General features: G+C 34.4%; 1 protein-coding gene and 1 long non-coding RNA gene across 3 annotated transcripts in view; both read left to right on the top strand.

Annotated features, from left to right (window-relative positions):
* LOC110463894 (myosin light chain kinase, smooth muscle-like) overlaps positions 1–18,146 on the top strand; it is a 37,495-nt gene extending 19,349 nt beyond the window's left edge. For both annotated transcript variants that reach the window (XM_021518816.1, XM_021518815.1), the window contains exons 3-11: positions 918–1,011; positions 1,980–2,183; positions 6,535–6,676; positions 8,598–8,797; positions 11,315–11,467; positions 11,903–11,948; positions 12,473–12,556; positions 15,337–15,406; positions 16,494–18,146. In XM_021518816.1, coding sequence (XP_021374491.1) covers positions 918–1,011; positions 1,980–2,183; positions 6,535–6,676; positions 8,598–8,797; positions 11,315–11,467; positions 11,903–11,948; positions 12,473–12,556; positions 15,337–15,390 — 977 coding nt within the window. In that variant the 3' untranslated portion in view covers positions 15,391–15,406; positions 16,494–18,146. The remainder of the gene's footprint in view (positions 1–917; positions 1,012–1,979; positions 2,184–6,534; positions 6,677–8,597; positions 8,798–11,314; positions 11,468–11,902; positions 11,949–12,472; positions 12,557–15,336; positions 15,407–16,493) is intronic.
* A 3,116-nt stretch (positions 18,147–21,262) lies between these two features.
* On the top strand, positions 21,263–25,122 carry LOC110463901. The gene is made up of 3 exons (XR_002464445.1): positions 21,263–21,331; positions 22,882–23,095; positions 23,967–25,122. It is a non-coding gene; the product is annotated as an uncharacterized LOC110463901 (long non-coding RNA).
* Positions 25,123–25,324: the final 202 nt, after the last annotated feature.

Below are 25,324 nucleotides of genomic sequence, written 5' to 3'. Positions count from 1 at the left end.
TTGAACCGTTATACTTTACCAATATACATAGGCTTATACTTAATCTATAACATCCGATACTGAGGAAATGAGTATTTTATTTACGCTCATAAAGGTTGTAAGGATTTCCTTAGACATGACTCGGGAAAACAATATCAGACATAATTATCTCTATACAAACCAATAAACAACATTGTTTGAGTGAATAACAAACAAGTTTTAAGGCTGGTGCCTTCGTGTTATCCTTCGACTACCACGCTGACCTTAACGTTGGCGTATGGTGCGGTCAATGACATCTAATCTACTTGTTTTAGGCCTATGGTCATCTGGTGAACACGTTATTTACTTCTACCGTCCATAAGTTTATATTATCTTTTCAGCGAAATACGACCACACAGAAAAAATCACATGTCCTGTTTTCATCTTTAGAAATATATTTTAGACTTTGAACATTCTTCGTTTTTCTTATTCTATTATAGTAAATGAAATCATGAACAGTTGCAATCATTTTGATATATTTACATTTGCTCAGCATCCTTCAATTGCAATGTTTTGAGAAGTCTGCTGCCAGGATTTATTAAAATGTTCATCAATAGCAATGTGTGTTATAGGACCATAACAATATTTGCTATAATATTCATTGCTTAAGTGAATGTCATTGCTGAAAGGTTGGAATCACTTTAATGACATCAACATGGTAATGTTGTGAACCGCTGAACTGTTTTAGAGAGAAAACATAATATTTGTATCAGATTAAAGTTTTAGCTGTTCTTCAATTATTTTTTATTTGATATTAATAATGCTTATATGAATACTGTGTTCAATAGGAATTTATCATTGCCCGTTTTCATACACTTCATTGTTAAATTATTGTTTTTCTGTATATGTGTAGATACACACATCACCCGTATTGATGGTGTTATTGACTATATTTACAGTGGACGAGTCCCCGTTTGAAAAACGTGACGTTCACGTGAAGACGTCAAGATGGGTGACCCAGGATTATGACATCACAGACCTGCTTCTGGGAAGGTGAGCTGGTTTAAATACTTTAAATTTAACTGATAAGTTTTAGGTCAATATGGGGGATGAAAATGTCCTTTTATTTCCAATTAGATCCCACTAACTATAAGTGATAAACAACCTTTGTAACAATTCATAGAAATTATTCAGGTTTTCTTTTCCATTGTCCTATAATACCATATTGTAATGTCAAATACGAATTTTGAATGAAATTCTCGAATGGTTTTCCATTCACGTTTGTTGCATGATGGAAACGGGAAGCATTAATGGGCGGATTGGTCGAGTGGTTAACACTTCGGCCTTCCACGCAGACGGGGGGTTTGATCCTCGAAGTCGTCGTACGCATGGAATATCAGAGAAAGTGTTTTTTCTCCTGCTCACACAACTCCAACAACCCAGGTGGAGTATAAAATGGTCTGGGGTGGATGTTGCGGTATCTGTGCTGTAGCTTTCAAGAGCGGTGGCACTACAAAAGATGCCGTTGGAAGCACGGTCACACTACAAAACAGAACACAATACATCTCCAGCACACATGCAGGCATACACACATAGGGAGATATTAGCCAGGTGGCACAGGACTAGTTGTTAGCGCCTGATAAGGCAGCTCTTGCGAATTCCTCAAAAAAAGGAATGAATTAATGTATATGCTAATTGTATTAGCTGTATATATATGTACTGTAAAGCGGCTTATGCTAGCTAGTAGGGCGCTATATCAAATGTTGTATATTATTATTATTATTATTATTAATTGCTGTTTTATCATTTATACATCTTGTTTAAACGCAAAAGGAATCTGTACAGAAATATAAAACAAAGTATATTTTGATGTTATGAACCAAATGAAAATATTCAGAAATATGAAACGGAGTATACTTTGTTGGTTCTGTCTGTTAATATAAGGATTGAAATGTTTAATCAGTATGCTATACATATTTAATACCCAATTCAAATCACCATTTGTTTTACACCTTCTACAGAGGCAAATTTGGAGAAGTGAAGAAATGCCAAGAGAAACGAACGGGGCGCAACCTAGCGGCAAAGTTTATCGAAATTGAGGGTCCACAGGAGCGAAAGGATGTTATGAATGAGTTTGACATCATGAAATCTTTACAGCACCCCCGATTACTACAAGTCTACGACGCCTTCGAGAACAAAAACAAATTCTGCCTTGTAACCGAACTGTAAGTTGCCTTAATCGCCATCTTTTCGTGCAAATATTTTAATATATAATTCGCTAATGGAATGGATGCCTATGCTACTGTATTTAAGTGTCACTTAAACATCTATACAAAATGAAACGTACGTATGTTACCCATAAGTGACAAAGTACAAACTAGAACATAACGATTTACTAGCCAGTATAGGTTTTAGCGCAATAGGTTAAATCTGGATGGTATGTCCCTCGATTACTGCTGTAAAGAAACTTCGACATCATGCCCATTGTTTCATTTGCCACGTTGCCTACTGCCATGATAGTTCAATGTCCTCTTTATGACAGTATAACCAGGTTTATTTGTTCTTAATACAAAAGAAAAATGAGAAACAATATCTTATTTGAAGCTTATTTGGATAACAGAACTGAACATGAAACTGAACAGCACTCAACATATCCTTTAACCTGGTTTCTGTTCCCCTTGCGTCAAAAGTGCTTCTGATGTTTCTCCGAGTCACACTGTCTATCTATCGCACAGCGTAAAGCACCTTTGTGTTTTTGAACGACCTGTGACATCAAACAGAATATGTATGATTATTACAACATATACCATACAACCCGATACAGCAATATGTTATGTAGGGACATGTGAGTGTTTTAGCTGTCATTACAAAGGTAAAGCTAACATACGACTTGGCCTTGGTGGAGGCTACAGTTGGTACACATGTACTGTACAGTAGCACACCCAGTTGTAAGGAAGCCGGGACATAATGTTGTTCCAGATGATGCTACAAAGCAGCATGACGGTACTTGGACAAAATTTTACAAAGTGACTAACTAGTTGTAGAGGTTGCCTAGACAACATGTTACAAAATGGCCAACTAGTTATGGGGGTTTCCTGGACAAAGAAGTGGCTAACTAGTTGTAGGGGTTGCCTAGACATAATTTTACAAAGTGGCTAACTAGTTGCAGGGGTTGCCTAGACATAATTTTACAAAGTGGCTAACTAGTTGTAGAGGTTGCCTAGACAACATTTTACAAAGGGGCCAACTAGTTTTGGGGGTTTCCTGGACAAAGAAGTGGCTAACTAGTTGTAGAGGTTGCCTAGCCATTATGTTACAAAATAGCACGGCTTGTGGCAGGAGTTGCTTCGACAAAATGCTACAAAGTGGCTTACTAGTATGAGTTGCCTTGACAAATGTTACAAAGTGGCAAGGCTAGTTGTGGGAGTTACCTAGGCAAATGTTACAAAGTGGCAGTGTTAGTTGTGGGAGTTACCTAGGCAAATGTTACAAAGTGGCAGTATTAGTTGTGGGAGTTACCTAGGCAAATGTTACAAAGAGGCAGTGTTAGTTGTGGGAGTTACCTAGGCAAATGTTGCAAAGTGGCAGTGTTAGTTGTGGGAGTTGCCTAGGCAAATGTTACAAAGTGGCAGTGTTAGTTGTGGTAGTTACCTAGGCAAATGTTACAAAGTGGCAGGGTTAGTCGTGGGAGTTACCTAGGCAAATGTTACAAAGTGGCTGTGTTAGTTGTGGGAGTTACCTAGGCAAATGTTACAAAGTGGCAGGACTAGTTGTAAGACATACTTGCAAACACTATTACACAGTAACATTTGTAGTGTGCCTTGACTCAAAGTTACTCAGTGATATGATTAAGTTTAAGACACACTTTTAGCACAAATCTAAATGCTGGTACAGACAATACAGAACTGTTACGGTGCCAACAATGGCAGACCAGGCCTTGTTCTTAACGCCCCCGATCGCTGGCAAGGCCGTAGGTGGAAGTTGGCAAAGTGATGTGATTCACGCACAGGAAATGATAAATATCTATCTGTGTCTTCGATATGTTTGAAATGTGCTGATCAAAAAATGGTTTCATGTCTAAACATAAAAAAAAAAATTCCTTTTTTGAGATATTTATCACAGTACATTTTTGCGGTAAACATACTCGACTGGAGACGCGTGATCGAGCAGGTCATGACCACTATCATGATATATATCATGATGCCATAGTCTTGCCTTACATGCCTTTCATATTTATAACCACCTCTCTCATCTTCTGTTAGTTTTCTGTCGTAGTTAACATGATACAAATAATGGGATATTAGATAACTAGTTACTTTATATACTGTATGGTGTCCTACTACAAAAGTTTCAGTCCCTAGGACTGTATTAAATTGCAACCACCTCCGACATGCCCATCTTGACAACATCGACAGAAGAAGAGCGTTCAGCTTCACCACATTGAACACTCATTGCCTAGCCCTCACAAAGTATTGACTATCGTCAACGTGCTTCTTGTTAACAAGCTTCGTAGTTCCATTCTGTATCTAAACAAATCTCTGTAAGAGGGAAGGATGCTAGGGTTTTAGATGGACATGCACATACTTGTTGCTTATTAAGCATCAACTCTCCAGACAAAGTAATCTTCTCGCCGCTATTTCCAGTTCCAAAGACCCTGCTGACTGGAAAATAATTTAATGAGAATATTTGACATGCGGTTTCAACCCACTCGTATCATAAGAGGGCTCTCTAATTGTATTGTTATTAGATAGGCATTTTTAAATCTTTATATTTAGAACAAATATCTAGAGCAGTTCATTGCACCTCTTCATCACAAACGAGATCAAAGGCTTTAGAATATAGGCATTCTTAAGAGCAGAATAATACGTTAAAAGAAAGGACATAAGGTAGCGCTGTACTGTGCACCTTCTATTGCATTGACTGAGGCATAAAATACCGTGGCATTACTGGGCCTAATTACTAACCAGACTGCAACATATTGTAGTAAAACATGTGTTGTCATGAATCACATATAGAACAACTGTCTTTTGATCAGCAAATTGTTGAATACTTGTTTATGAATTTTTAGGCATGTAATTTCATTGTACAATGTTATGTTGACAGGGTGTGAGTCTGTTTACGGTAAATTGTGGTCGTTACGTGTTATGGGTGTGGCTAATGTAGATATCAACGTGAATTGGATGTTGCGTCTATTTATAACAATGATTATTCAACGTATGCGTTTATCCCCGTGCTAAATTGAGAACTATTAATGTTTTCATTGTCCTACATAGCAATAATGCCAATAAAAAAAATAAGTAATCTCCTGTAGCAATAAACGTCAGCAGTCTTTTGCTTGTTTACCTCATTCCTTTCGTAATTTTCTATCTCATGATAAAACAATCTTTTAACCGGGGAATTGGAAATAGTTTTGTCACGAACATTAAAATTTTTCTTAACTTTATTACAGTTCTGAACTAAATTTGTTTTTTGAAGTGAAGCATTAATGAAGTTAAAGAAAAGTCTTACGATATGTCCTTAACTACGGAAAATGTTAAGTTTATGAATGTTTCTAGGTTAAGCAGCGTTCGGGAACCTAAGGACTGGATGATTCGACCTGTTTACTTCAACACAGTATTACCTGTTAATGTATTTCCTTAGGGGCCCGTTTTATGGTCGTCATCATGATCTTATTTAGAAAAGTATTTCCGTGTGCTGCGTCAGAAGTGTGCAATATGGATTCGTTGTCGCTTTGCGGTTCACTATTTGTGAACGTTACATTGTCTGCGTATGTGGCGGGTGTCGTCGATGAAGCAAAAACACCTTTTCTTACGTAACACCTGGTGGTGTTATTTTCCTTGTGCATTTTCAAGGGTCTCTGTGTAAATCTTTCCTCTTGTATTGTGTAACAGTTATCCATGTTATGTCATAATTCCTTCGTTCGTTTTTGGTATGTCGACCCCAGCTATTATGATACATACATGAACAACTAGCTCAAAATACCCGGTTGGATTTACATTAATGAAATCAAATAAGATAATAAGACTCCATGGTAACTGCATAAAATGTATATAACAAGTTTGTCATTCAGAGAAACCCATCAAAGTATCGCTTTTAAATCGGTGGTATGATATTCTAACATGGTAAGCGGTATAGTTGTTCTTTTAGCAGACACTCGTAGTCAGTGGGGATATCACCATTAAAAGCACGTTTTGGTGGTTTTTTTTTGTTGTTTTTTTCAAATATCAAAAAGGAAAATGACAGATACGTCAGCGATACGATTACATCGGGTTTTATTTACCTGGCTCTTTGATAGCATACATGTATGTGAAACAAATGAACAATCTTTGTACCATACATAATCGATGTAATGCACTTTCATCTGTCAACTTTCACTGCGACATTCTAGTTCCATCGTTCCTGTTTTTCCTCACAATGTTTGATTCTCTCTCTTATATACAAAAAAAAAAAAACCAGCTGTACAAATGGGAGCTGCATAAGGAGGTTTCACCAGAATGTTTGACCAGAATATCAGAATGACCACTGTTTGAGCGCAAACACTGTAACTTAAACTATCTCTTTCTCTTTGACTACCAGTATATCGGGAGGGGAGCTGTTTGAACGGGTTATTAACGACGACTTCATATTAACGGAGAAAGCCTGTGTCATGTTTATGAGGCAAATTTGTGAAGGAGTGGAATTTATGCATTCGCGAAACGTACTTCATCTAGATATGAAGGTGAGTTACCCATTGTTTACACGTGTTTTCTTAAATCATGTCTATTCTACCTGTTCGATTCATTTGATATATAAGTACACGATAAAAACGGCCTTGTATATCTATAATAAAGGTTTGCATGCAAAAAAGTGATGGTGTATTGAAGGTATATTGTTTTATATCATTACTCATCTGATTATTGAGGAAGGGCGTATTAACATTCCATTAAGAAGAACGAAACGTAACATAGAATTATAGGTTTGTTTTATCACGTTATTTATATTGGAGCATCTTTTGACCAATTACTGAACTCATCGTCTTACAAACGCAGGGATCAATGCACTGTTGGGTGTTTATCCCAATTAAGTACGAGAAAATCCATCTAAAAATCCTACTGGATGTTCTCGTATAAAAGAAGCTATATCTCACCACCGTAATATTTGTATTGCACGTCTGTAGACTAAGGCAGTTAAATAGATCTTTGGGCACCATGACGATTTGTTAACTGTGCGCGTTCCTCAGAACTGGAAGTAAAGATAACACTTATTTCACGGCTGTAAATTTAGTAATGCAAACGACTGTGGTAGCTGCTGTGAAGTTTTCTACGTGTAGCAGGGCCGGGTTACTGTGCCCAGTTACTATAACCTTGAGTGCGTTTACGTCAAGGTCACGTTACTTATGCACATCAACATGGTTACAAAGAGGAGTCGTAAAGTAGATATCGCTCGTCAATGCAAAACACGTGTATTCGTTTTAAATGTATATTTTTAACAATTTTTGTTTTGCAAAAACACGTTAAATCAAACTCCCCAACTCCCCTCCACTCTCGTTATCTGAGATGCTGGTTCTGGATAAGTATCGGCACACATGGTATATATAAAGTGTAGTCAGTTATAATTAGTGCGCTAAGGTTAAGCGGTGGTTTAACCTGACAGGAATTCTCTAACCAAACGTCAGCTTATCTTTCAAGATTACCAATTATATCTCGAGCCTTGGACCTTTCAAGTCAACACCATGTTAAGTTTAGTTTACACAGACCTAAAACATGTTCTGACGTTAAGTTATTACTGCTGAATCTGGGATTAAATGATGCCAGTGTGCACTTAATACGAGATCGTCCCATACAGCGGCTGTTCATCTTCCCAAGCGGAAAATTCGAGACAGCATTATACGAGTTTTGAAAAATAATTGTAATAATATCATTGATATCTTCATGGAAACATAACTTTTTGTGTCTTGATACATTTCATGCTTGTAGGAGATAAAGTATATGTAGGTCAAATGGGACAATTCTTATGTGTTCCTAATGTGTGCTGTAGTAACGTGAACTAAAGTTATGGGTGCATTAATCTGGAGTGCAATATTTTGGGTTTGCATGTGTTAAATAGAGCATTTGCATACTTGTGTATATATTCCTCATATAAATTATTATCACGGGGAGGAAAGTAAAACATCTTTGAAAAGATAATTAACGGCACAGGGCTACATAAGGTTTCAGCACAGTGTACAAACAAATCCTTATTTATTAAATGCATTCTTCTTTGTCAGAACGTTATGGAATGTGCTTTCGTGTCTTTTCAGCGCAACGTGATTAAGATATTTCAAAGGTCTTAATTAGTCTGGTTTTTTTTCTTTCTTTTTTTTTTATAAAAACTGCACCAATGATCTTACTCTTCCAGTTTAATGGATATATTTAACCACTATGCGTGCTTAAATGACCTGGGTTTTTTTTACGTTTACCACATTATTGTTTATTGTGGTATTAAATTATTAGGTTATCGATCACATCATTGTAGGATTAGTGTGCCACATTGTATTGAGTCCACAATAGTAAATTATGTATTGGATCCTTTAAATAGCAGCAGCCGTAGCCTTCTATGAAGCAATGTATTATTCCTCATTTCTTGGCATATTATTTATATTGTTGCGTATTGTTTTACAGCCGGAAAATATTTTATGCTTAACAAGAGAGGGAAATAGAATTAAAATAATAGACTTTGGACTAGCTAGAGCCTACACCCCTAAAGATGAGCTGCGGATTCTCTTTGGGACTCCAGAATTCATGGCCCCGGAAGTTGTGAACTATGACCCCGCATCCCCTGCCACCGACATGTGGAGTATCGGCGTTATATGTTATGTCTTGTAAGTATTCATTTATGTTACATTCACTCCGGTAATGATAGTTTCTTAAGACACACATTTTACAGGAAAGAATCACGGAATGTGTGCTAATATTTGCTCTTATAAGTAAAATGTCTTCAAGAAACTGCAATATTCAAAACGGAAACGACACCAGTCTTCTCGCAGTCAGCATAAAACAACGATATCAAATCGGTACTAAGATTATGTACCTGAAAAGGATAAGTCTTAACTAATTTATTCACATGTTACAATCGATATTTTTTTGAAATAATGATAAAAAAAATCTCAATTTGTTTTTTTTCTAATTTATGAACGCAAAGTGGATATTGATCAACAGATTATCAATCAATGCATTTAAGCCGATAGAGAGAAAATCCAATCTCGCGTGAGGGGAACTATTAGTATACTTAATCTTAATGGTGCTTATAACCAGTATGAAGGCATATACATGACAGGAAACACTTACTAATAAACAGCTGATGATGATGTAAATGTTATAGTGTAATGTAAATAAAGCACATGGATTCATTTCACGAATACATGTTAGCTTAACGCGGTCGGTCTGGATTGAGAACTCCATTGTTATTCTGACAATTGTTTATTGTTTTTAACTTGTGAGATTGGGATCAATTCTTGTCTAATATGCGTGAGTGATGTGATTGCATCAACAATTCTGATCGATAGTATAAAATAGAAAGATCAGCTCGCACACAATTTGATTACAGTTTAATTTTAATAAACTTATGTAAGTGTTTCTAAATACTGTTGTTTGCAAGTGCTGATCACATGTAATTTTAAAAGTCAGTGTTCGTTGCCGAAAAGTAATATGTTTCTTCATTTAAAACAAATATAACCATGTGTATATAAATCCCTACTGGACAGCCCCCGGACAGAAATAGAAAGGAACACAACAATAAGGGAGTAGAAATTGACGTTAAAATGGATGAACCGGACATTTAAGAGAGAAAAAAATAGTATTTCAAACGCATTCTAAAAGAGGTTTTTCTGTGAGTTGTGTTAGAGTTGCCCCTAAATAGTTTTTAACAAAAACATCGAAAAACTGTGAATTACTGAGATGTGTTGTATGTCAATTATTTTATCAAATTTTTCATTCATTAAAGATCATTAACATTTTTTATAATTGAACTGTTTGATGGAAGATCCATGTCGGAGTTAGGCACTTGTAGCATATACTCTTAACACATTCTTAACGTCATAAAGCCTGCCGCTTACTGTACCACTAGAAATGCAGTCGCTGAAATGTAATGTAATCATTGTATAGCCATCCCGTGTTTATATAGTATGAAGTTCGTGCCAATGCACGTGATATGCATGCATTAAAGGTACGCTGAACCCTGAGGTTCCGGACGTTATACCCACAGTGATAACATCACCACACGACTGAGCTAGATACAGATACCGCGCACCTGTAGTAACATGCTTACATTCATTAGCCCAATGTTTGTAGAAAGCATGTAAAACAGAGGTGAACACCAATGTCATTACGATAGCAACAAAATTCAGTCTACATCACGTAGCATACCACGTCAGAAAAATTAAGAAATGCTTCATGAAACACTCGTCTCCTCATATTGGAAACCATCTATACATTTCCTGCACGTTTATCAAAAATTACACCAAAAGATTCTTCGCATACTTTCAATTTGCTACAACATGTTCGAACCTTTTGGTGTTCGATTACCTATTCTCCCTATCAGTTACGTCATACTTTGATGATTACGTTTCATAATATGAAGAGCGTTTGCCTCCTAACTATGAGCATCGTACTTTGTATACTGACTCTACAGTGTTTGACAGTATAGCTCCCTGTATGTGAACATTATGCATACATTAGCACTCTCGTAGTGACCCCAGTCAGTTATAACTAATCGTCATTCGTAATGGGGAACAACGTAGGCTCAAATAAAATGACTTGAATATATTGTATTGTAATAGACTTCATTCAAAATATGTCTTCGAACTTTGTGAGTGTTATATAACATTTAGCACTATTCTTGATATTCTGCATAACATTTCTATAACTTTAAACTAAAACAATAAAAATAGCACTTTTAATTGTGTTGATTTCATATTTCTAATTCAAATTTAATTATAGTAATGTGAGAACTCTCTGTGAATGACCGGTCAGCTAACAACAGAACGGCACATCTATGAAGTTGTGCTTTGTTAAACATAGCTGCCTACTTTGTTAATTCAGTATAAGTCGCATGTCAATCGAAAACGAATGTTTGTTTTACTCGACAGCAGTTCCAGCGAAACATGTACAGTGTGTACGGTAAAAAGGATCAGTATTCATTTCAGTCGGTTTAAATTCCTCAATACAAAAATAGATCCAGTTGTCACTTCTGATCTATGAAAAAAGAGCTCACGAAAAGTAATCCTCTAAACGAAGATTTTTTGTTATGCATATACAAAATGGTGAACAAACGAAAAAGAATTTTCAAAGTTCATCTTTCACTCTGGTTCATTTAGACGACACTGTGGTTATTGTTCCAGGTTGTCTGGGTTATCGCCCTTTATGGGAGAGGTGGAAGCAGAAACACTGGTAAATGTGACATATGCAAAGTGGGATTTTACGGCAGAAGAATTCGAAAGTATTTCCATGGATGCCAAAGACTTCATCACCCATCTTCTAGTTAAAGATCCAAAGTGAGTTAATGTCTGAATTCCATATTCGAGAGCCATTATTGAAATTTGTGAAAGGCAGGAAATGATAATGTTTGAAATTCTATTTTTCTGTTTTGTTTTGTTCATACATTGTTTATATAAAATAATAATCACGTATTTGATTAATTAGTAGCAATAATATTAACGAATTCAAATTGAAATTTACGTCAAACTGTAAATTTATATTCTTAGAACGAATTTCGGGAAAGAAAGGAATGTCTAAATTATATAGTTTGAACTACATTCATTAATATCGGTTTTAAGGATAACTATACTTCCGATTTACATAATTACAGTCATTATAAAAGCAAGGCAGCCTGGTAAATGTGTTTTTAAGAATTTCAAATCGGTCTTACAAAATATATATATAACGTTATTTTCTATAGTACAATTAATCGACGTACATTTCTTAAATAGGAAACGTCTGTCTTCAAAGGAGTGTATGGAACATCGATGGCTGCGGGTAAGTTTCCTTTATATTCAAATCTTGTTACTAACAGGAATCTAATACAAACGGGATATTTGAAGTATATTAACGTTAAATGAATATGTTAAATATATTATATTTGATATACTTGATGTCAAAGGTCGAATGAATAATTTGATATTGATAGGTCATCCCCATCTTCAACATGAATCGTGTAATAAGACAGCGTACGTGCTTTTAAATATGTCATAATTTATCCTTTCAAATTTCTTTACTCTCTGAGTTAGATAAACATCGCATTCTCTTACGGCTGTATCTCAATTTACTGTTCTTGTTTTCAACGTTATCTAGTTAACACTTTGACATTTGGCAAAACTCCTTTTTATAAAATAGTCGATAATGGGGGCAGTATAAAAATACAAACCGCTTGTCTTTTAATGGCGGTTGGTGTTTGGCATTGCATTGGCCAAGTGAAGCATGTTGGTATGCATGAAACATCCAACAGATTTGAAGTAAAAGAAAATATCGTTATTCATTTTTAACTCGATTTTGTATTGTAGCGATCGGTGAAACGAGAAGCAACTGTCGAAAGATCATTGTCAACGAAGCGTTTGAGAAAGTTTGTTTTCCGGAGAAAGTGGCAGGTAAGAACGATTTCTTGGTAGAAGACAGTAAACCTTTACGTATTAAACCATGTAGGAAAAGACTCTATTATAAAAGGGGAAGAGCAGTTTAATGCATTCTTTAATTACAACATGTAACTATAAGAATGATAAATAAAGTTCTTCACTGATCTCTTATATTACTTGATTATTTATCGGCAGGGAGATTTATGTGGTTACTGATTGGAAGGTGACGGCCTCTTTGATATAATTACGACACAAACTGCGCCTTTTTGTTGATGTAGTGTAATCCAAATGATTACACATGTAGCACAGGGCCTGTGCATATTATAGTTTAAAGAACACAACAAATCGTGAAACAACAATTCTCTATTGCCTCTTTCAGCGATCGGTTCTATTTAACCGATTTATTTGTACGTAGCAAATGACGTCATCAAAACAAAGGCATTGTATAACTAAGTTAAGAACAAACAATGGGGTTTCCTTTCACATTCATTATTATTAGTCAGTCACTGGTTTAAGGGCTGCCACTTGTAAGTAGAGAGCTACGTCATTAATATAATATGAAACATGTTTATACTGCACTCCATGCATGGGTTTTATATCGACTCAGATATTTTTTTCATAATAGTTGGTGAGCACTACAACACATTATCGATCATGAAACATTAATATGTTCTTGTGGTAGAAAATACCTCTATATCGTTTTTGATTTACTTTCTCAAAAACAATCGTCATTAACGTATTTTAAACTTTTACCAGATTGTTGTCAATAAACAATAGCAAGCGGTACATTCGTTTGGTCATTATGTCTGGACATTCTTTTAAAATCTTAATACATGTTTGAATATATATTTCTAAAAAAAAATATTCATAAAACTCTGAACGTGTTTTTGGTAACTGCAACATTAGGACTATTACACTATCACAGTTAATTGTATTACAACATAAATAAGTATAGCTGTACTCGCCATTCAGATCCGTTTTAATTCTTTACAGCCTGATTATAACACAGGTGAGCGTATTAGCAGCGTGAACCGTTTAATGGTAGTCACCCTTTTTACCTCTTTAGTATTAAACATGTATATTTGTAGCTTTAGTAGATCAAAGGTAAGCTATGACTGTTTTAAGTGTAGTGTCACCAAAGTCCTCCCTCTCAAAATTACCAAAAGCAAACCATTCCAAATTGACTGTTGACATGTTTTCATTATACTCCTCATTGTGACTCCTTCATATTCAACCTGTAAGTAATATTTCAATACAAATTTAATTGGTTTTTAAGATTCATGTAACATAACAGTGTGTTGTAATGTTTAATATATACATATATACCAATTCAATTGTGGCTTCCCCATATCGTGTGGTCAACAGCTAAAACATATTGGTAGTGTTGGAACTTGAGAAGTATCTGGTATCTGTCTATTTCATTGTCTAGCCTGGATAGCATTATACAATTTGCATGACGAGTTAAAATAAATTGACATAGTCTTCAGTGGTGAACCTTAAGGGATTGACGGTAGCCATGCTAACTCTACTCTATTCAAAACTTGATAAGTAATGGCAATGTGTTCTTCTGGAATATACTCTATTTTGGGAAACATCGAGCTTAAACATTCGCTTAAATATTACTTCTGAAGATTGTATGAAGAATTGTGAATCAACATGAGCATCAACTTACGTCATAGATCATCTTCATGTTCAAGAATCGATTTTCTCAGAAATGCATGTTTAAGCTTTTGTCGAATGGAGATTGATAGAAGTAATTGTATTTTTAGCACTGACGTTTGATATAGGTTGTTATACTAAATATCACTCACACCGCGACAATTGTAGCACAGGAACATGCACATAGTGAATAATAGCTACTGGTAGGGAATGTGTACTTTTTTATAATGTAAATGGCGCATCGATTTAGGTAAGCTCTCAAAGTGTTCCGTAACTACCTTCTTTCTGATACGTACATTTTCTACTTCGCATGATTCATATAACAATTTTATTAACGCCAAGTTGAAAATTATAAAAAGAGGCATTATTCTTTAACCTAAGGCGATTGTTACCATTTTGAAAATTTTCGATTAGGAAGGACAGCTGATCACTTTTTTTGATCGTGTTGTTCTTAGATTATAAACAACATTCGAGCAAGTTCTAAATTGGTGTTAATGGCAATTATTCATCACGTTTTCATTCAGATACATTATTAATGTCAATTGAAGGGGCATTGCCTTAAATCATACTTCTTGTTCAGCAAAGTTACATTGTTGTTCTGAAAATCGAAGATCCTGAAACTACGATTTTCTTCATGTTGAGACCATTTTCTGTTTGATGTTTATAACTATTGCCTGCCCAAAACATGATATATTTTTCTTTTAATATATTCATATTTTAGATATATCTCTTAAAAGGTGAAATTATTTCAAAACATCAGGAAATTGCGTTATAGAAATCGCTATCAATATCAAGAATAAATCAATTGTGATTTTTTAAGATGCTAACCTTGTTCCAAAAATGTTCACCCCTCCTGCTTCAATTACCGTTTGGGTGATATAATTATAGAAGGAATGATATTCATTCATTGTAATAGCAACGAACCAGAGCAGAAATAAAATTTGCTCTTTCATCAGTATTCAGCGCGAAATATGTTGGATGCGGTAGATTTAGGTCAAGTAATATGTTTGACGTGGACCAGCATCAAATGGAATGAAGCCTTGCTCTACCTGATGAAGCTGGTGTTCGCAATATATATCCCCAAGTATATATACCACATTATCAGTCTTATCAGTGTATCCGCCTTGTATTTGCAGAAAGCGGTGAATGCGATGTTGGCCCTAAAGAGAATGGGTGTCAATCTCACCTAGGCACCAACACTCCACGGTAAGACAACTCGGTTATCAGGGCGGCAATGAGAGAACGATGTTTTTGTTGGTATAGCATTTCAATTAGTACTTGATAAACGATGTCCGAAAACAGGTATCCCGGGAAGATGTCTAACCGACGAATTCCATATTGTACACAAAAATCTTGTTTATTCCTACAATCTAACGCATTCTATGTGGCTTCTCGATTTTATGGAATAAAAAAGATATGTAAACGCTGTTTTCTTTACGCCACATACTTGTAGATGTTGAAGCATCCTTGTCATACGGTTCAGATTTAGTAAGAGCTGGAGTTGATTTTAAATTATTGTTTGATAATCTTCAAAATTCTAAGTGGGATGTTGATATTAAAGTATCTTCAGAATACTAATTTGACTTACGACAATATCACAGAAACACATCGGTTTTAAATTAATGCTGATTGTCATATAACCGCAGTTTAAAAGATACACTGTATTTTTTAACGCATTTTATAACTCTATTTGCATCAATATTTTGTTCCAAATAATAAAAAAAGAAATAACTGCGAAATTGAAATGTGATAAAGTGCAGAGTGTATCCGAATTGTAAATTGTGAATGAGAATGTTGAGATCAATAACTATATAGTAAAATCATACATATAAATTAAGCTGACCATGATCTCGTCCTGTGTTCATGTTGTTCCGGGAAAATAAATAATTGTATACAGAAAAGCATATTACGTTGTTAAAATATTTTGCAATTACATGTATACACAAAATCATATTGAACGGAATCATTTTTTCGCCGTTTCATGTTTTGTAAATATAACATTAAAATAAAAGTAAAACATAGCATAATTAATGAGTTTCGAAGAAAACAAGACGACAGCAACATGGAATCCTATAATTATTAAAAATTATCGACTTTAAAATAGAAAAATTGAAACCAATCGAAAAATTTAATATTTACACTAGTCTTTGCAAATCTAAGCAAAGCTGTTTATACTAAAAACCATGGCATGCTTATAATCATGATACAACTTATTCTGGTTTGCCATTTATTTATGCAGTGTGTAAAATGAAAGAGAAGTTGCAAAACGTATTTGTTCTCGATGTCTTTACAGGTGATTGAATTGTTTTGTAACATCAAGCCACGGACATTTGGATATGTGTACTTTCACTCATTCACAGACCAAGAAGGATTCCTGTTTTTTCTTGAATAAAATACCACTCGTTTGCAAACATAATCGGGGTGACGTGAAAGTGACAATATCCTAAACGTGGGCAGGAGGTTGAACATCCTGATGGTGAAGTCACAAAGTAATCGACGACGATGACGTTGTAGTGTGTGTTTCGGCATGGTTTGATACATTCGCTTCATCCATTTACCGAGGTAGAACTGTTTAGTTTTGCGATTGAACAATCTTCTGATACCAATGTAGCTTACATGATATTTCATTAATCTCTCGTTACATTAAATGGCCATGAATACACTACGTCTTTAGTTGTAGGTATCGTGTTGAGGAGACATTTTCTCATGTCAAATTGTCATTTAGCGTGTTTCTAATGTCGATTTACATTTAATTGTACCGATGACATACCATTTCTATATTAGACATGCATTCTTCCAGACAGGAAAAGCATGTTTCAAGCATTCCACATTCCGTTTGTTTTATGTTATTCCGGAATGTGATTCTTAACGCAAAGATCGGCACGTTTCTGTCTTAAACGAAGAAGTGTGTGTCTTATTATCTGCATTTTTATTTTTAAGATTACGTTGATAGAGCTAGGGGAACTTTCAGATGAAGTTACCATTATATTACCTTGCACGGTCATCCAGGCAGATAAAGCTGGCCGTTACATCCATACAATATTACGATTCGTATATCTGCCATGTTCTTCCCTACGTACCCTGTCCTATTCTAATAATACATCAAACATATCTCTGTGTGTTCCCTTTACCCATATTTTCTGGCGTGAATAATGACTAACACTTACTAGTCCTACAATCCACTAGCCCCAATAATTATCTCCTCTCTCTTGGATTCCAAATGTGTCCAAGAATATAGCAGATGTATGATCTTGACATTCGTGATTTTGTACAATCGAAAATAAAAATTAAAACGGAAAAAAAAAACATTGGAAAAAATAAAACAACATTTCATATTTTTTTCATCCATATTTTTATAATCAATATTCAAAAATACGTTGATTCATTTTAAATATCGTACAAATAAGCTTAACTTTATGATTATAGTTGAAAAAAGCGGGGTTTTCTGATTGTTCTATATATCTACGTTACTTGTAGAAGAAGTGTCGAAAATTGAACTCGGTTGATACATGTATATGTAACTCGTGTACTAGATTCGCACAATATTGACAAGGGGTACGCGAGTTCGTGTCATAAGTACATTGTACTGTTTAGGTTGGGTTCCATATTGTAATATAACAAGTAAATATTGGTAATGTGGAACATAATTAAATATTTATGTATATTTATATGTGTTGTCTGTGTTGTGATCTTATTTGTCGGTCAATAACAAATTGCTGTAGTTGATATACAAAATTGTTTCAATTCATTTATCTGATATATGCAACAGATAAATAGCACTGAGCACATTTCACTATTGTAAACAAACTTATTTTAGCGCGCTCTGATATTATGGCATTATCGAAGTTTCAGCAGATTAGCGCATTGATGAATTTGCGCGCCTACAATATATGCAGTAGAAACCATATACAGAAACTTTAATTAGAGTTATCATAATATTGTGCAATATCTAAAGCTCAAAAACCACTAAGATAAGATTAAAGTTAAAATAAGTAGGTTTATAGTATTTATCGTCATTGAATTTAGAAGAAAATTTTAAATATAAAAAAAAAGCGAGCTGCGATGAAATTTTGTAGGTTACATATATTTCTTTTATCTTTGAATAGTTAGTTTGACGAAGTGACATTACCGAACTCAGTTCGCGGTATTTTTAACATACGTTTTACGCTTTGTATCAATAATTGTTCGTATGGAACATAAATTTGCTGAGATGTTTTAACATAAATTTCATTGAAAATAAAGTCACACGAAAAACATACGTCATGTTTCTCTACAGAAAAAAATCTTCATAATAACTATATACCAAATTCTACTCGTTGGGACCGCGCATTAATTTGAATCATTTAAGATGTCTATTAGATCATAATATCAATTAAGTAAGTCTGCAATTATTTCGTATTTTTTTGTCTAGAAATTTGTATGTTTCTTATTGTAATCTAAGTGCAACAAAGATATATTTTTGCAGCACAAGTATGTGTCATTTAATGTATTTGCTTTTATTCCCTTTATTTTATTTTTTCTAATTATGATAATTGATTAAACAGTTTTAATAAATATGAAATAATTATGAATATACCATATATATTCAATTCAGCGTTATTTCATTATTAATTTCATCAAGAGTATTTTTGACATCACTGAAATCTTAAATAGTAAAGCATACGCGATATCGATTACATTCGTAGAGTTGGTTGAAATACGCATGCGTTTTAAAGTTGATGTGTGGTATAGACTAGAGAAAGATCTTTTTAATAAAATAGTTCAGAAATACTCCCTTTGTTTGGATTTTTTTTATTATTTTTTTTATTTTAAGATCTCGCACAACTAAATCATCCAATCAGCAAGTGTTTCATACGATTGCAATTCCTACATAAAATTTGTTCCGGTTAAAAACAGTGCCTCTGAGTAGTTTAAACAGGTAATTAAGTAAATAGTTTACATTGAATGAAATCTACAGATGTTTAACTTTAAAAAAATGTATACTTTTGGTAGATTTTAATACGTGATGGTGGATTGATATGGGGTCAAATGTCAGAGGATGTTCCAGTCTCATTTCACCGCTTTGGCTTGGAAATTTCCGGTTGACAAAAGCAGACGCTTGTAGTGCTATTATATGCTAATAAAGCCGCCAAAACAAATGCCTTTTCAAGCCTTTGTCAGGTATGTTTCAATGAAACCAGTTAGGTTTCGAACATCATTCAGGTTTAAGTTGTCTTTCACAATTTAACAACAATAAGCTGCTTATTGTGAACTTGAGATACTTTTTCATACTTGATAACTCAAGATGTTGTCGAAAACTATTGAAGAAGTACAGACGGACATTTTGTTTGGTTTGTTAAATGTTTCAGACATCTTCAGAGATTTTAATATCTTGGTTGGAGCTATGAAGTGGTAGCTGCTGATCAATCGTTAATCATTATTTTGACTGTGAATACTCTGATGCAATTATCGACCAAATAAATACTAAGTGTAATCTGTTAATGTTAAGAGCTCATTTCGCAAGTCTATGTTGGTAAACCACTTTCTAAACTCTTAAACGTACAATCGAAATATAACACGAACTATACACATTTTGGTGCTTCGGCATCGATCATTTAATCTTTTTTAAAACGCGCAAACGAAATTACAAACATTCTCCTCTATCTAAGAAAATAAGGTTGTATACTATGGATATACGTAACAAATATTGTGAAAACCTATATATGTCTGTCATACAAGTGAAGTATATGATATTTAACGGGAAAATATTTAAAACACTATTTTTTTTAAAGTAAAAAGACACAAATAATGATGCATCAAAAAAGACGCCGGGTTCTAATGACCGTCATGCTTGACAACAAGGATAGGTTTTTCTAACCTTATTCTACCGTTTGTTGCTTAGTTTACATCGCAAAGGTGTATCAAACAACCACTTATTTAATCGTCGCTTCATCTACATCTGAAACTGAAATTTGGCGGTAGTATGTGGTGAAGCATTTGTCACGATCAAGCGAAAGGCTAACGATTTGAAAAGTAGAATATGAGCTTCAATGCCGGTTTCGATTTTAACACTGAACTGAAGGGTAAGACGTCAGAAAGGCAAACAAATATGTCTGAAGAGCAGAACAGGTTCGCTCATATGCCAATTGTGATATTCCTGCTTATCTCAATATTCCGCTGTCTATGGTATGTTCGATAGAAACACGGTCAAAGTATATTTCACGACATTGAAAAGGAAATAATCCTGCCAATGATAACCGCCTGTTATCTCTGACTTTGTATTGTTAAATAATTACATATAATTGTTTTAATTGTTAAATCATATAGTCGTCGATGTATATCTACCATTTAAACTGCTGAAGTAACGATATGGGGTTACACTAGTTATAACATTATTGTTACACAATACCACCACAGTGTGGCAAACTTCACTATAAAATATGTTTAAATTGCTGTATGTTCTTGAGAGAAAAAAATGTCAGCCTCGGACATAACAAGAATAATGTTGGGACCAAGTTAAGTAATCATGCAACGCCTCAATTCAAGACCATAATTGTATCATATTCACTCAACATTGTTCTAAATTAATTTGTCTGGAATTTCATAGGAAATCACTGAAATCAGATAGGAACATTGTAGGTGGGTCCTCCCTTATTATTTATGTGTACAACACCACTTTTGTTAAACCATTAAAAAAAACCCATGAAAAGGTCAATAAACAAATGGATATCCATATTACTTTCTGGACCGAATAAGAAATGTATAGGGCAATATAAGAAATCGAATGCAGTAGAAACTGCCGTACACTTTAACGTAAGTCACACACGACTGATGAATTAATGGCTCACCATTGGCACTGGGTAATACCATGAATCAAATTTATGAACTATTAGATACTAAAATATCTATAAAACAATCATTTTGAGCTCAATGTTGAGTTGGCCAGACTGTTTAACTTGTATTGACGGGGTATTTATAATGTAAACACAACTATACCAATGGACTATTTAAAGTCCTGAGTCCTACTGGCATTATAATCCACTTTCATTGTAGTACATTATAACCTTTATGCTCGTCCGAGCGGAACGAATACCGACATAACGTATTATATACCTGTGGTCATTTGTTTCTCCGACATCGATTTCTTAAAAGGTAAGTTCTTCTGTATATAAATATCGATGCTGTTCTCCGTGTAAGTGTCCCCATGGTTATCGTTTTTACGTAACGACAGCTGGTTACGGTTATTTACTAGGTGGTTATAGACCGTACTATTTGCCGCGAAGTATTAGGGAGACCCAAGTGTTACATAACTCCAGACATTCCCTTGATTGTCTACAATACCGAGCTACAAATATTCTGGTCTATTATTCGCTCACCCAGTAAATTCATGTTTTAATATTTTTGTCATTGTTTCAACATAAACCTGCATCAGGTGAAGAGTTATTTGGAATATATAGATGGAATGGAACCAACCAGATGTGTTCCGAAAAGATTGTTATCGTGACGTGTATGGCAAGCCAGCTTAATATTTATTCAATGAGCAATGTTGATCCTGTGTTTCATAAAATAGTGTGATATGTCTTATAAGCACTCTAAGATATTTCATATAAGATATATAATACACCAGATACGTATTCTGATGTTCAATATTAAATTAATATATCATACATTAGATAACTTATGTATATATTAGATATCTTATAAAAGTTGCTTTATGAAATAATGCATAATCATATTGTTTTTACTTTAAATATTCTTATTTTGGCGTTATTAAAGAGTTAGAAGACATATTTACATGTTTATGGTCCGGACATGTTGATTTGGTAAATCTGTAATAAGGTCAGGAGCAGTTATTTTACAATATTTATTTAATTCCGAACGTCACAACAACCTCACAAGATATCTATTAAACAGCTTGGCTAATACAGTCTTATACATGTATAATAAATATAGAGTTATATTATGAAGAATATTTTATGAGATAGAGTTTATTTGTTTTATAAGATATCATATATCTTTTATGAGATATCTCGTTCATATTAAACGATATACCCTTTAAACATAAAGTAAGATATTTGTACGTTATATACAAATTTTTATGACAAATGTTGAATAAATGCGCAGAAATTAGAAAATCTGTATATAATCCTCACCGTGTATTAGGATATAAGTTGACAGAATGCTCACGTTGTATTTACGTACATTAATTTTACATGACTGTATGTTCATGAACCATATGTATATAGAGGCCGGTAGGTAATGTCTCGAGGAGGCGAAACAGATACATTTGAATAGTATTTGTTTAGTACAGATTAATTAGGGAACCAAATAATCACTACAAATCCAAGTAAGGAATCAACTATTAAAAGTCTATTTAGCTGGTGCTTAAAATAGCCAAAGAAAGATTACTGTGCGAAATATACTTGTAGTACTCATTAATGGATGTCAAGGAATGAAACGCTTTGTTTAAAGTGTTCCAAAACAAATACCGAAATATATTTCAATCCTGCTTGCTATGTTTTCCATGTTGACAGTCTGGGCAAATTCGTTAGTACCAGGGAGATAAACAAGTTAAAAGCTAACCATTCCTGTGTTGATAAAGCTGGTAGCAACATCTGTTAAACAGTTGTAAGATAATAAAACATAAAACAGTAACAATAATGTTTTACTCAGGATCCCCTTATCACTCATTCACATTTCAGTATAATATAAATGGAGGAGAAACCAAAACCACTCAAACCGACTGACCCAGATGTCACAGCGACCCTCCCAGGCTATTATCCCGACCCTCCTCCTTATCAGCCCTATCCCCCGACCCTGGGGACGGGACCATATTTTATACAGGTACCCGGGCAACACCGTCTCCAAGACATCCGCTGTCCTCCTGGTGCCCATGTAATACAAATACAGGGACCGGTAAGTGTAACAAAACGTTGATGACAAAAAGAACTACAGGTACATTTGTACATGGTAAGTACATGTTTTATATTTCAACTACTAGCGGGGGCAGTGAAGGTATTGTTGTGGTCACCTCACCTACAGAGATAGTAAATATCCGATAACTACAGGGACTAATATGTTTACTGTTTATAACGGTACGCTCCAACAACAGGTAACAATAAGCGTACAGTTTATACCACTTCTAGTGCAGGAACAGTCCTTGTATTGTTTAATTGTGGTGTCTGTAACCGTACAGCTTCATTCACCAGTAAGTATATCACTGGCAACCCTCAGAGGTCAGTCACTGTAATGTTTACAACAATTGATACTACAGGGACCGGTTATGGTTTTGTTTACAACACTATACATTTAACGACTATGCAAATTAAGTGTATTGTAGCTATAACTATGAGATTTAAATACAGATTTTTGTTTTTATTTTAAATTTATTTCATTTTTTTTCCATTATTTTTTTCAATACAGTCATAATCTTATATATGGGATTTATGTAGTTCTGACTTTCAAACTAAATATTTCCTTAGGTGAGTTTAGGCATGTGATATTGATATTTACAATATCACTGCTGTTAAGTTCCCAGTGATTCTTAGCTCGTACTATATATATATATAAAGTTCTTCCTTACTCGTTGTTCTTAGCTTTTTTACGAACACCGCAAATGATGTAAGTGGTCGATGGTTCTAAGCTTGCAATATCAGCATCAATAGTTCTGCTGCTGTTAGTTATAGTTTTCCCATAATGTTTGACGTCGATATTTAAAGTTCTATTTTCACTGTTGTATAGCTTGCGATGTCATTCTTACGGTATCCTTTTTTTTTTATTATTACAGGTAGTGACAGGACGGGCGCCGATTTCTATAAAACCCCGACCTCACGTTATATTCTGCATCTTTCTGTGGGTGCTGCTTGTTTTATTTTTCTGCGTTGTGCCTGCCATTGTCGGGATCATTTTCGCTGTATTGTAAATATGTAAATATTTTGGTTAATGAATTAAGCTGTAACATTGATGGTCACTCGTTTCATTTGCCACCTTGCTTTTTACAAATATATTTCAATGTCTCATTTTCCGTTTTCCTTTCATTATTTTCCCGTGACGTCGGCAAGTCTTTTCATATTGCAATGATTGAAAAATGATGGCGGGGTAACGAGTTTCACTCTGCGTCCGTCCAGTCATGAGGTGGCATAAACAGCGGTTCAAAATAAAGGCTGTGAATACGAGTAAAACACAAGGAATTTAATTGTTAACATGATGTCGATGGTACAAGTTTGAAAATTTGTTAAATTGGATTGTTCATTCAAGTGCATTCAACAAATACATGTCATACATTGTGCAGTATTTTACTATCATTGGAAAGAGTTGACTATGGTTTGTTTTTTTCTGATCCGGATGCATATTTAGCGTTGATGACCAAGATGTTTGCTTTCTAGTATTAACTTTGTTCACAAATACCTATTTTTATAATATACATGAAATAAAGTCTTGAATTTTATAAAGTATTGTCATATAATAAGCATGTCTCATGAACATGCATCCTTGAGCTTACATTGTGTGCAATAAATGCTGTTATTGGAAAAATAATTGTATTGTAACTATACTTTATCTTATGGAAGAAAAATTAGAATGTTAATTTTCTAAGCACACATTTGAGGTTACAAAGCGAATTATCCCGTTAAAATTTCAGATTTGAGTTGTTAACTGTTACGTCATTAACATTGACTTAGAATTTGACATGCTAATCAAAGGACCATGCTTTTGTGTTAGCACAATCACCTTCGATATAATGCCCCTCGTTTCATTGTCCACCTCGCTTATGGTCAATATATTTCAAGGTTCACTTCTTTTTTCCTATCAATTCCTCGATATGTCATCCGATCGGATAATCTGGAACTAAATACCAAAATAATGCTTACAAACGATGGCGATATAACGAGGTTTTACTGTCATTGGTAAGTCTCCAGATTTTTTTTTATTACTTCTATAAATAAACTTTGAAACCTAATTCTAAGCAAGAAGTGGAACCTGTATTTATCAATCAGTGAAATCATTCTTTTTTAAAAGAATGTTCCTAGCTTATATAATACTGATATTTACACATACCTATGTTCCTAGCTTATATAATACTGATATTTACATATATCTATGTTCCTAGCTTATATAATACCCATCTTCACACATACCTATGTACAT

Source organism: Mizuhopecten yessoensis, unplaced genomic scaffold (genome assembly GCF_002113885.1).
Source record: "Mizuhopecten yessoensis strain PY_sf001 unplaced genomic scaffold, ASM211388v2 scaffold10939, whole genome shotgun sequence".
Lineage (NCBI taxonomy): Eukaryota > Metazoa > Mollusca > Bivalvia > Pectinida > Pectinidae > Mizuhopecten > Mizuhopecten yessoensis.
The sequence above is the reverse complement of the archived record's forward strand: the minus strand, read 5'-3'. Positions and strand labels throughout refer to the sequence as shown.